Source organism: Zalophus californianus, chromosome 10 (genome assembly GCF_009762305.2).
Source record: "Zalophus californianus isolate mZalCal1 chromosome 10, mZalCal1.pri.v2, whole genome shotgun sequence".
NCBI classification, from domain to species: domain Eukaryota; kingdom Metazoa; phylum Chordata; class Mammalia; order Carnivora; family Otariidae; genus Zalophus; species Zalophus californianus.
Window position 1 is genome coordinate 41,855,545 of NC_045604.1, and position 13,198 is coordinate 41,868,742.

The 13,198-nt window shown below is 56.3% G+C and overlaps 1 protein-coding gene across 4 annotated transcripts in view; it reads left to right on the top strand.

Annotated features, from left to right (window-relative positions):
• The window catches only part of KIAA1614 (KIAA1614 ortholog), a 55,038-nt gene that overhangs the window by 25,410 nt on the left and 16,430 nt on the right, over nt 1–13,198 (top strand). For 3 of the 4 annotated variants that reach the window (XM_027614051.2, XM_027614048.2, XM_027614049.2), the window contains exons 4-6: nt 1,924–2,067; nt 8,344–9,914; nt 11,658–11,814. In XM_027614051.2, the coding sequence (XP_027469852.2) occupies nt 1,924–2,067; nt 8,344–9,914; nt 11,658–11,814 (1,872 nt within the window). The remainder of the gene's footprint in view (nt 1–1,923; nt 2,068–8,343; nt 9,915–11,657; nt 11,815–13,198) is intronic. The other variant, XM_027614052.2, reaches the window with a different exon arrangement.

Below are 13,198 nucleotides of genomic sequence, written 5' to 3' on the forward strand. Positions count from 1 at the left end.
CATCTGGCCAGCTGCCTGGGGGCCCTCCTGCCTGCCCACCAGGTCTTGTGACAAATGCCCTCCGACAGCCGGGGAACCACATTGTCCCCGGAAGGCTCCGAGTGTGGGGGCCGGCGGCTGCAGGGCGTCTCTTGGGCTGGTAACCTCATTATCTGTGCTGTGGGAGCAGGAGCCCCAGGGGGCACAGCTGTTCTCAGCAGAGGGTCGGAGAAGCTGCCTGCTTGGGAAGCTATGCAAAGCGAGGCCTCTCCTGCCAAAGGAGGCTTCACAGGGCCACAGGCCTGGAGAGTCACTTTCACGTCACTCCAGTAAACCCTCCTGGTTCCAAAACTGTGCCTGGGCCTTGCCAGGGTTCATATGCACAGATGGTGCCTTTATTCTAGCAGTTCTTTTTTTTTTTTTCCCTTGAGCTCCAAAGCAAGGTTAGGTGCAAAGCATGAGCAACAAAGAAAGAAAGACGAAAGCAAGCAAGAAAGGAAGAGAATAGGAAAGAAAAGAGAAAAAGAAAGAACCACAGACTGCCTGAGCTTGTCCAAGGATGTCCCAAGGAGGCCCCAGAATTATGCCATTTCCCACTCACATCTGTCATCTGTCATCCAGGAAACTGGTACCTTCCCCCAGTCAGGCCCCTTTCTTGGGGTCACCCATGCGGCAGGCGAGACAAGGGATTTGGGGGGCTACCGTCTGAGATCTAAGCCTGGCTGAGCCTCTCCCTGCCCGGGTTCTCTTTTGGTGGATCCTCCCTGGTGAGGACAGCCCAGCGTATATGACAGTGAGGACAGGGGCAGCCGGGGGGGGGGGGAGGGGGATGCTGAAGTCACGTCAAAGAATGTGACTCCAGCCACGCACACTCTCAGCCTGTCCTGGGATCCAGGGACAGAAGGAAGGAGGAGACAGAGGGTGTGGGAAGGAGACGGGAGGCAGTGGGGCTGGCGATCGTCTGCTTTGCTCTCCACTGATGTTCGACCTTGAGCAGCGCGCCAAATGTTCCCGTCTGCTGCGGAATACCCTCATCTGTCAGGCGGACAGCACACCTGCCCTGGGTCAGCCTGGCTGGGGAGAGGGAGCTCGGTGGAGAGAAATGGCTTGTCAGTGGGGGCTTGGGGGCTGCCGTTATTCTGTACCCTGGTGCAGGCTGTATGCCACCGTCTGCCAGACAGCTTTGAAAAAGGGCCTCGGCTCTGGACTGCGGTTCTGGACCTCCCCGGGAGGCCACACATCTGGTAGGTGGGGAGGGCTGGTAGAGGACCCTTATTTTTACGAAAATCGAGCCATTGGCTGACTTGGTGTGGGTCCAGCTTAATTTCTCTGAGCCCTGAGCCGATGCCTGACGGGTTTGGATTGGGCCTGAGGCAGGCAAGAAAGCACCAGGATTTATAGAAATGTCATTCCCCCCAAGGAGCAGAATGTGACGGGCTGAGGCCTGACTCCTCATGTCTGCGGTGGGGGCTTGCATGGGTACGTGTGGGTGCAAAGAGAGGCAGAAGGAGAGAGGGAGGTGATGTGTGTAAAGACCATCTGGCTGGGCACAGGCCCAGTCCAACAATGCCAGGCCCTTCCCCCGTCCTCCCAGATAACTCCCATTGCCTGCCCAGGGAAGGAACAATAGAATAATCTGGAGATTCCCCTGCCCTTCTTAGATCCTCCTGGGATCTCTGCCTCTAGTCCCTGAGCGGATGTCCGAGGTGGGCCATCTCCCTTCCCACGCAGGGCCATTGCCCAGACTCCAGGCCCCAGAGCCCCGTCCCCGGGCTGGAGCCCTCTGTGTAGGAGCTGGACAAGGAAGGCTGCACATGCAGAGCCTTTTCTGGCACAGCCAAGTTCAGTGCTGTTAAAGCCCTTCTAATCCATGTTATTTTCTTCTAATCCCTCCCCCCCGCCCCCCGCCCTGCCGCCTGCTCCGGCCTGTGGGCCACCCTGCAGGACCTTTGGTCCCAAGCCGGAGTCTGTGCTGAGCCCCAGGCATGAGGAAGCCAAGCATCTGCTGCAGCGTGCCCGCATGAAGGCCAGGACCAGGCCCCTCCGTGCCAGCCATGAGATCATGCCTGCCGTTGCTCAGGGCAGCCGGTGAGTGGGGCCCTGGCCAGGCTGGGCTAGGAGGGCTGTGGCAGGGAGAAGAGGTAGGATCTAGCCAAACTGCCGCTGCTCGCTCCTCCCTCTGTCTATGTGTGTGGTTCCCATGCCAGACACTTGATTTAACTCATTTAGTCGCTCAACACACCTTGACCGAGTGTCAAGTGTCAAACATTGAGTCGTCAAAGATGAACGACACATAATCCGAGCTCCCTGGAGGGACAGATGTCACGGTCTCCAGGGAGAAAGACAGGCACGCAGATCAATACAATTCTGTGGACTGTGGTGTAGGAGAGGTGAGACAGGCATGCAGGGCAGGAAACCCAAACCTCCACCTGGAGAGGATAGCAGAGGCTCGAGAGGCCGTGGCTGCTACGTCGGGGCTTGAAGGGGGTGTAGATCTTCACTGGGCACATGCTGGAGGCTGGGGTGAGCATCCCAGGGCAGAAACCCTGAGCAGAAACACTGTGCTCGTTGGGGAGGGAGGGAGTGGCTCGAAGGCCAGAGAGCTCAGTGGAGGCCCGTCAGGGAGGCCTCCAGGCCTACTGAAAAATTGGGATGTCTCCAGGAATAGGTAGGAGGCACTGAAGGATTTTAAGTGGGTACATAGCATGATCACACATCCATCTCAGTAGAGCTGTTCTGGCCACCGGGTAGTGTTGGATCTGGGGGCCTGGGGAAGTCAGGGGGCTGAACTGTGGTCCTGGTGAGATGTGACAGGGACGAGGCTGTGGAGACAAGGGATTACCAAGAGCCAGAAGCAGGCAGGTTTACTGAGGCAGCACAGAAGTTAGACTGGTTAAGACTCCGGAACCAGACCACTGGGTTTGAATTTGGGCTCTGCCACTTACTGGCTATATACCTTTAGGGAAGCCTCTGTGCCTCAGTTTCACACACCAGAGCCGGTGCACCTGGGTGGGCCTGACTCGGAGCTGCCAGCCCATGCCACATTGGGCCCGCCCCAAAGCAGGGTATCTGTGCTGTTGAGAAAGCCTCTGCTTTGGTCACATGATGGGTACGCTGGCTCTGCTGGTTTCCATTACCATGTGATACTAGAGGGGGTGAGGATTCTCAGTGGAACTGGACCTTATGCTCTTTGATGGGGAACGCTGAGCCCGCTCACTGAGGGCCGAGAACTGTCATGGCACCACTGAGGTGACTCCAGCATGCGCAAAGGGCTGAGGCCTGCCTCTGGGTTCAGGGTCATTGTGACCCCTTAGGAGAGGGGCACAGGAAATCCTAAATCCTGGCAAGCAGTGCCGAACAGGCTACCCTTTTATTTCTACATCTGTGCCTTGTCTCCCTCTGCTTGGAGGGCACTAGTTAGGAATGGGCATGGCTTCTTTGGAGCATCCGAACTATTATTCTCTGCATGTATATGGCCCCCAGAGCCTTAGAGTTACACAGAGCCCTCCGTTCCACTTTCTATAATCCTTAGGCTGGGTTTCATAGCCACAAAATAGTCAAGAGGACAATTTGCGAAAGAGACGTGACTGCGTAAAGGTCCTCCCGGACACCTCCTGTGCCCCAGATTCCACGAGCAGCTCATAACAACCCCGGTCACTGACCTTAAAGTACGTTCCCTTTTGTCAGGCTGTCCCCTGGCCATCGAAATGCTATAGAAATGCAAGGTGACCCACTTTAGCAGCTGCTGTGTCCAGAAAGAATTACTTCGACTTGGCAGCACTGGTGAATCCTCAGAGGGTGTAGCTGAAAAATCAACACCAGATGGCTTGCTGCAGATGCTTCTAAAGGTTATGCTTGTCAGAGCACCCTGGAGAGCCATGCTGAGTTCACAGGGAGATGCCGCACGGGCCCCAGGCCTGAGTCGGATGCAGGAGCAGCCCCGCACCCTCCCCTGCCCTCAGCCCAGAGGCATCCCTCCTTCCAAAGAGCAGCTCGGTAGAAGATGGATGGAAGAGTGGGGGCAGGCAGAGCAGTCTCCAGAAGGCCTTCTCTAGCCTCAGCCTGGCTGGAGGTGGCTGGGGCAGGCCAGGACAGACAGACTTTTCTAGGAGGGAAAGAGGTAGCCGTAGCTGCATTTTCTGGCAGCAAACCAATGTAGAAATCCAGCAGCTCCTGGAAACATAGGCTCTTGCCATTTGGGGGACAGGCACACCGAGGTTGGTGTTCCTAATACCGGGAGGGCAGAACATGTCAGCAAGATGCAGAGCCCGGGAGGGGGGCACCACGAGTGCTCTTGTCCTGTGTCAGGTAGTGGCTGCAATAAGACTACGGAGCGTGTGTGGGTTGCACTGATTGTGTGGTTACGACAGCACTGTTATAGGAAGTGGGCCTCCAGAAAGGGCTTCTGCCCGTTGGGGTGCCTCTTGTTCCTGGGGGAGGGGAGGTGATGCGGTTTCTCTGGCCAGAGCCTTCCCTTCCTGGGCAAGAATGGTCTGGAGAGCTGACCCAGGAACCCCGCATGGACAGCGACCCCTCAGATCCTGAGCTGCAGAAGAGACATAGGTGCAGGTGGGGTCCTCAGGGGCCAGAGCTTGGGGCTCCAGGGGCTCCACAGGCACCAACAGAAAACTGTCACCAGCTCAGGGATCACAGGGACCTCCCTGGCCATGTTGAGACAAGCAGGGAGACCCTGAACCATTCTCACCAGGGGGCGATCCTAGCGAAGAGCTTCACGTCTCTGCCGCGAACCCCTCTCTGAATGCAGACCCACATTATGACTTCGAGGGGTCCAAGGCACTCTGGCCTTCTCTGCCGTCCTCCATAAAAAAAAGCTAAAAGTTATAGTTTACCACCGTGCTGGTTTAAAGGTATTATATATTAGAATGTTTTCTTAGACTTAAAAGTTTGTTTCCTTCTTACCTGAAGAGAAATTAAAACATTTTCATGGGTCCCTGGAAGTATCATGGCCCATAGATGCTGTGGCTGTTGGGCCTAATGGGGAAACTGGCCCTGTGTGAATGTGAGCTCCAGAAAACAGGATGACTGACGACCCTGCAGTATTCCTCAAAGCAGCCATTTTAAGCACAGGCTCTGCTCAGGTTTCAAAGCAGGCAGATCCACTTGCTTAGCAGTAGTTCTGTAAAAAAAAAAAAAAAAAAAAATTCCTCCTGGAGCAGTGCTTATTAAGAGAAAATACTGGAGTCAGGATTAGCAGCAGGTGTGCAGGCCCCCATAGCCCGTCGCATCCTAGGGCAGGTAATTATTTAGCCAACACCTAGCCTCAGCCTCCAGGGAGGCCCCCCCGTGCTTGCCCTGTGGCACTTTAAGCTGCATGATTTAGGAAGTGTTCACCCTTCCTTAGTATGGCATGGCAGGACCTTGGCGGTCGCTTGATTCCACCTGCTCAGCATTCAGTTAGGTGACCAGCAGGCCTGTGCGATCAGAGGCCTGGGGTCCAAGGTTTGAGCTGGTGGTCTGTCTGATGTGGCATGAGTGAGGGAGTGCCTTAAGCTATCAGCCATAGCTGGTTCCCATGGAGCTTTGCAGAGAATCATTCTTGAAGAATTTCTCTCTGACCTCTCAGACCACCCCCTGATTCCAAAGACTAGCTTTATACATCATATTCCACACCCTCAGCAATCCAGACCATTCCGATCCATCAGGACCGTGAGGCTAGTCAGTGGCTTTGCTGTCAAAGCACAGAGGCAGGGGATGGTTAGGGATGGCCAGTGACACCCCCAGGGCACAGGTCATGTTCACCTGAGCCAGATAGGCAATGCCTTTTATTTATACAGAAAGTACAGCTGGGAAGGACAGCCTGCGCAGTCCAGTAAATGCTATGTCTCTGTATAGGCCGCTCTCCCCACTGGCTGGCATGCTTTAATAGTAATTGTGAAGCATGTATGGTTTCTTCCCACTGTTATCTGAACTCCTTTCCTTTTAACTGTATACCATATCTGCCCTTCGGCTGGGTAGCTGTAAACTTGGTGAAGGAGGAACTCGCATGAGGGCAGCCTTTTTGAAAGCACTGGCATCCTTCTTCCGGAATCACTGAAGCATCCAGTTAGAGAAAGGATTAGTAAACCCACTAATCACCAACATGCATTTCATTATAATAAGTTGATGTGTCTAGGCACCTGAGCAAACTGTGCTATGTACAGTATGCTATCAGAGAAGTGTACTTCTCTGTTTGGGGAGATGGGGGGTGGTGGGGAGGAAGAAGGTAAGGTTAGGGAAGGCTTCGAAGACACTTTGAGGACTAAAACCAGTAACGTAACCCATGACGTATACCGATATAGATACTTGCGTATATGGGCGCACTTCTGGGCAATCGGAAAGAAGCCGCAAGTCTCCAAAATCCGGGCTCCTGTCTCCAGGTAGGACTAGACCACCAGCATGGTCAGTGTCTAGTTCTATTTTTGTGGTTCCACCTGAGGGAGAAAAAACATCCACAGCTTGCCTTTGCGGCTGCTCAGGTACTGGTCAGCCTGGGAGCTGGGCTTGTGTGGCCTCTCCTTTCTAGGAATGAGGAGGGACCACGTGGTCATGGCCCTGCCTTCCAGCACTAACATCCTGTGAGTCTGTAATGACAAATGAGTGGTACAGGTTCAGAGGAGGAGATATTGTCACGGTGCATTAGTCAGGTTTCTTCAAAGGAAGAACCAACAGGGGGTGTGTGTGTGTGTGTGTGTGTGTGTGTGTGTGTGTGTGTGTGTGCGCGCGCGCGCGCGCGCACATACATATGTATGGAGAGAGAGAGAGAGAGAGAGATTTATTTTAAGGACTTGACTCATGTGATCATGGCATGGTAAGCCCAAAATCTGCAGGGTAGGCTGGCAGGCTTCAGACTCAGGAAAGAGGAGCAACTCAAATCTAAAGGCAGTCTATTGGCAGAATTCCTTCTTGCTCAGGGAAGATCTGTATTTGTGCTGTTAAGGCCTTCACGGATTGAATGAAGTCAACCACATCGTGGAGGGTAATCAGCCTTATTCAAAGTCCACCCATCTAAATGTTAACCTTACCCAAAAAATGTCTTCACAAAAACATCCAGAAGAATGTTTCACCAAGTAGCTGGGCACCGTGGTACCAGTCGAGCTGACACACAAAATCAGCCATCACACATGGGATGTCTATACAACGGTAACATTTTAACAGATAGGATTCAAATGCAGGCAGGTTAAGAAAAAAGATTCCAGGAAATGGGGCAAGAGTGCTGCATGAGGTGGATGAGATAGGAAGCCTGGGGGCCCTATAAAGTGGGTGGTGGGGGTGCAGAGCTGGGGAGGAAAACAGTGAGGAAGGTGGAGGGCCTGTGTTTTTACCACAAAGACTGTGAGCTGGGTCCTGTGCCCCCTTGGGGGACAGTGTGACAAGGCTGTGCTCCAGGAGGACCAGCAGACAGGAGGCAGGGAGGCTGGGTAAGAAGCAGGAGTCCAGTGTGAGTGATAAAGAAGCTATAAATGAGAAGAATGGTGTGAATGCCAAACACTGAGCAGTAGATTGATGGGGACGCTGCTGCAGGGAAAAGGAAGGGAACATACAGTCCTTCCTTGGGTAGCCTGTGATGGGAAATGCCTCAGGTTCCTGGCTCCAGGGGGCCCTCGTGTGAGATTTATGTAGGTGTTTTCTTGAGCTGAGCAGGACTTGACCACCAGCAGTGTCTCCCAGAGCGAAGGCCAGTGACAGGACGACTCTTCCTAGCGCAGTCCCTGTCCTCACAGCTTTTCAGAGTGCGAGTGAGGGGCTGAGGAGGGCAGGTGGGGGGGTGCTGGCACAGACAAGATGCAGAGTCCAAGAAGAAACGTGGGTGGCATTCTGTCTAAATTTTGTCTGAGCAAGAGGATTAGGAACCCTGAGTGGACACTTTTGGGAGCAAGAATGCTTAGAAACCCTGACTTTGGGTCCCGCGCAGTCTCTGTAGAGACTTATAATTCATTCTTCCCATTAAACCTGCATAGCAAATACATCATTGGAACAATTCATCCCTACCAGATGCCCATGAATGCCAGGCTCACTTCCTCTTAAGTGCGTGCACACATACATACAACACACACACACGCACACACCCCACTATGAGGATTTTGCTCTTATCCATCGGTACATCCTCTGTTCAATATAATGTTTCATCTTGAATCAGGCAACAGAAGGAAAGCCAAAGTAGGAAGCTCCTACTGATTTTGTCTAGAGCTGGGTCTCAGGATCAAGATGGTCTTGGAAGCTACTCGGGTTTGCTGCCTGACTCCCCAGGAAGCTGCTATCGGGTAACTTTGAAGTTGTCATCACGGAGCTGTACTCCATGGTACCCTCCTCCCCATCTTCTGTCTGTGACCTGTCTCCCCCCCCAACCCCCCGTCTGCCCCTCAGAGACGGCCGGAGAAGCCCAGCCCCGGACTCGAGGATGCCCTTTGCCTGCAGAGACACCCCGCAGAACGGGAACACAAGTGACTCGTCCAGCGGGGAGTCCAGCAGCGGGCAGTGGCCGAAGCGGGGCGCCTCCCCATCCCGCGTGCGCTTCGAGGACGAGTCGGCCCGCGACGCCGAGTCCCGCTACCTGGAGCGGCTGCAGCAGCGCCAGCGCCAGGCGCGGAGCTGCGCGCTGCCCACGGCGGCACAGGGCCCGCTGCGCTCCAAGCCCGACCTGGCCCACTACATCAACGCGGGCTTCGCGCGCACCGACGCCGGCCAAGGGCAACTCTACTGCCTGGTGGGCCGGCTGGAGCGGAGGGGCGGACCGGCGCCGCCGCCCGCGCGGGGCAGCGCCAGGAAGTGCCAAGCCTGCGGCAGCTGCATCCACGACCAGCGCCCCGCCCCAGGGAAGGCCGGCCCGGACCCCAGGGCCCTCCCGGAGCGCGAAGCTGCCTGCGGGGTGCCGGCGGAGCCCCTCAGCTCTCGGGGCCCGAGCCCCGCCTTCCAGCTCCTCCCTGCGGAGCAGGGGTGCCACACGGAATGGATCCGGGAAACGCACATCGGAGACTCGGCGCGCCCGGAGGAGGCGGATTCCGCACTGGACAGCACGGACACCTCGGACAGCTGCAGGACCGACAGTGAGGAAGCTGGGACCTCGCAGCCCAGCAGGGCTCGGGGCCCGGCCCGAGGCAACAGCCCCCGTCCACGTCCACAGGGCTCCAGGCCTCGAGGAGGCCCCAGATGGTTCCGGAAGGCCGAATCGGAGCTGCCCCGGAGCCCTCAGGCCCCGCACTACCTGCTGGGGGTTGATCACGTGGAGGGTGCAGCCGAGGTGAAAGAAGGCAGGGGACACCTGCCTGAGGGGACTCTGTTTCCCAGAGAAGATGCTTTCCCTAAGCCTCCAGTCCTGGAATGTAAAAGGGCTTCCCTGGGCTCCCAGTGGCAGCCTGGCCCGGGGCTGGGAAATCACTGGGTCCACCCGGTGGATTCCCAGGCTCTGAGCAGGACAGCCTATCCCCTGGCCTCTTCCATGAAGCTGGGGTCCTCAGTGCCAGGCAGACAAGCCCAGGATGGAGGAAGCCATGAGTCTCTGGAGACTGTCTCTGCTTCCTCCCTGCAACAGAGTCACCCAGAGCCCTCTGCCCTGCACCAGGCCCAGCAGGTGACCTCTTCCCTCTCCCCTGAAGGCTGGGTGCCAACCCCTCCGTCTTCAAGGAAAACCACCTCACCTGTGTCTCACAGGAAGGCAGCCCTGGCTGGACCCCGCAGGCTGGGTAGGCAGGAAGAGCCTGTGGACCCCCCTCCGCCTTCTTCAAGAAGTGTAGTTCCCAGGACCTGTGAGCTGTCCCCTGCCCAGACCCAGCCCTACGGCCCTGCAGGCAGGCATCCCCTGCTGGCCTTGTCCACCAACAACTGCAACAATAGCCTGCCTCCGGGGCTGCAGGAGCCCTGGGGAGGGGCCGGCCTCGAGGCGAAGGTGGGGGATGGCCCCTGCAGCCCGGAGCTGCCCCTGGAGAACCGCGGCCATGGTAAGCAGAGACCCCAGGCCAGGCGCTCTGAGTCCTTCCTTACCTCCAATCTGAATCGATGACATAGCTGTGCGCACTCCCAGCAGCCTCTTGGCCCCTTCAGAGCAGCAGCAGGTGTTCTGGAAGCTATGGGGTCTGTGGGTTAGCTGACTCAACGTCAGCCTGGATGCAGATTAGCCACCTCCTGCGAGGGGAGGCAGGGGGTGACGCCCTCTGACTGCGGGGGACCCTGAGCTTAGTACAGAAGCACCACACTCTGGCTGCTGGAGGCCTAGACTTTAAGGGAGTTTCACTACCAACGAGCAGGAAGGTTGCCACAGCTGTAGATTTACTATTTGCTTAGAGCAGTCAGTGCCTATAATCACATGGTTGAGGCCCTTTCCTTCAACATCTTCATTTCATTCATTCCCTCATTCATTCCTTCAACACTGATTGAATACCTGTTACATGCCAGGCATGATACCAGGCACTGTGGGGAATGCATAAGTGAATGAATTCAGCGGGAGTCCTGCCCTGGAGACCTTCTGTGGCCAGGCAGACATGCTATCTGGAGAACATGGTGACCAGCAGGCAAGCCCTCCCAGACCCCCAGCCCTCCTGGGCAGGCTCCTAGGTTTCAGCAGGAAGGGTTGCAAAAGGGTGTAGGGCATCACCTCTGCCCTTGGAAGAGATCCTTATATTGTGGGCCAATCCTGGGCATCAGCCGTCATAGGCTGTGATTCCTGGTGCTGTGATCTGGGGTGAGCAACTCAGCCATTCACTCTTAGGCAGAGATAACAGGCCTGCCCCCCAAGAGCCATGCCTTAGTGTGTCCACAACTGTGACAGTCCTGGGGTTGGGGTGGCTTGGGAGGGATCCAGGGCTTGGAAACACAGTAGGGGAGGGCAGAGAGCTGGTAGACCAGGCTGACCTTCCTGAAGATGTGGATGCCAAGCACCCTCCCCCGGGGTGTTGACCACCCCCTCTGCTCCACACGGGGACACAGACATTTTCCCCTCTCCCTCCCTTGCTGACAGGAGCCTTAAGAAAGCAGGCACTACCCTGAGCTGCCTGCTGCCTGCCCCGTTCTAAGGTGCGGTTTCTTCCGTGGGGTTGGCTCTAGGCCGGCTGCTGCTGGCTGCCCCTAGCCACTTCCTGAGGAGCTTCTATTCTTTCTGGGCAGCCTGGCCTTCACCTCCTCAGACTCCTCCTCTCATTAGCCAGGAGGTCCTGGCCACACCATGTCAGCCCTCTGTGCTCCAGGTTCCTCCTCTGTAACCTGGGGAAATAGGAGAGCCTATCTCCTAGGAACCCAGGACGTCATCTCTGTAGAGGGTTTAATTCCTTGCTGAGCACCGCATACGTGCTCCCGAAATGGTGCCTGTCATTAAAGCTTAGACATCACAACCAATGAGATTGTGGTTTGCATCCCAGGAACGCAAAAGTTCCCCTTTCCCAACTATGTCTCTTGTTATAGGAGGCACATGACTTATGACCAGCAGCCCCTTCATTGAACAGACATTTATTAATCACCGACTGTGTACCAGTTGCGGTTCTGGGGGTGGTGGGTTATAGCAGTAAACAAGACCCCTCATTCCCGTCCTGCTGTGTGGGGTCTCATCACTGCCTCCACTGCTCTCCTGGGGCTCCCGCCTCTCTCCAGCTTCCTCTGGTTCTCCTGCCTCCATTGTTGGGCATGTCCCCTCCCCTGATCATGAACTGCAGGGATGGCTCAGTGACACGGGAGGGCTGTGGCTGTTGCAGGAGGAGTCCAGGGCTTTCTTGGCCCAGCAGCTGTTGGCGCAGTCAGCTCCATGAGCATCACCCTCTCCCTGGCCTTAGAGGAGTCAGAGTCCAGCCAGGACCCAGAGGGAGGCCTGCAGAGGCCAGAGTTGAGTTCCGGAGGGCAGGTGTCATCCCGGTGAGTGATGGGGGCAAGAGCCCTGACTGCCAGAGGTGGGGGGCTGGGGGGCTGGGCGGAGAAAGAGACCTCCTCCCTGGCATGATTAGCCTCACCACTCCCAAACCCTTAGAGGGTTCCTAGACTTATTCCAGGCATGGCACCTTAATACTCCTTTCCCAGCCACTTTTAGTGTGATGCGCATGCTCACTCATTCCCCAAACCTCAGGCTTCAGGTACTGTGCTGGGCACAGCTGGCCAGACAGTCCCGACCCTCGGGGTGCTCCCAGGATGGGGCTGCCTGAGAGCCCTTGTTTCTGACTCGGGACTTGGAAACAAGCAGATGCTGAAGAAACAAGCCTGGCGTTCACCTTTCCATTCATTCTCTCCTTCGGCGCCGAGGGTCTGAGTCCTCGCCGAGTCCCCAAAGCCTTGGTGAGCCAGGGCTGTGGCCACGACATTCTTTCCTGCACCACACCCCACTCCTGGTGACACCGAGAGCCAAATCTCCATCTCCGGCCCTGTGTGCCCCCCAGAACCCCAGACCCATACACCTTGTTTCCCCTGACTTCTCCACTAGGGTGGCTGAGAGGCCCCTGACCCAATGGCTTCCCCAGGTCCTCTTCCCGGCACCATCCACCATCCACACGGTGCTCACGCCCACTCTCTTCCTTCCAGCCTCTCTGACCCACTGGCATGTCCCCTCCAGCTGCTGCACCCCCCTCTCTCGCCTTTCTCCTGGTCTGAGCTGCATGACATCTTTCTGACAACCCCAACAGCCCCAGCGGCTCTCTGCCTTCACTCTCGCTCCTACACTTCCTTCTTGGCACAGCAACTGAAGGTACATTCTAGAAACTGCCATTAAATAATGTCATGTCTCCTGCTGAAAACCCCCAATGGTTTTCTTCTCCCACTTGGGATAGAATCCGAGCCCCTTACCTTGGCTTCTGTGCTCCGTGAAATCTGGCCCACCTGCCTGGCCTCTCTGCCTGCCTTGCTGGCTCTGTCCCAGGGCTGGTGGCCGGGCCCCGTCGCGCTCTGGAACGCACGGAGCCTCTTCCTGCCCTGGAGCTGTGGTCCCACCGCTGCCTCCGCCCGGGGTTCTCACCTCCGGCCTCGCAGGACAGGTCCTCCTTACCATTCAGCTCCCAGCCTGGGCGCCATCTTCTCGGAGGGAGCTGGCTTCCCTCTCTCTCTGCTTGACATTTCTCAATACTTGCTGTTGGTTTTTCTCCTTCGTTTACTAGTCTGAGAGTAAGGACCTTGTCTGTCTTGTATACCACGGACCCCTGTTGTTTCTAGAAGGCACAGAGGCCCGGAAGAAATCCTGAATGAATGAATGGAACAAATGGGTGGGTGAGCCCACAGTTGGGTGTGAGGCCCAGGGTCTTGTCTGAGCGTGTCT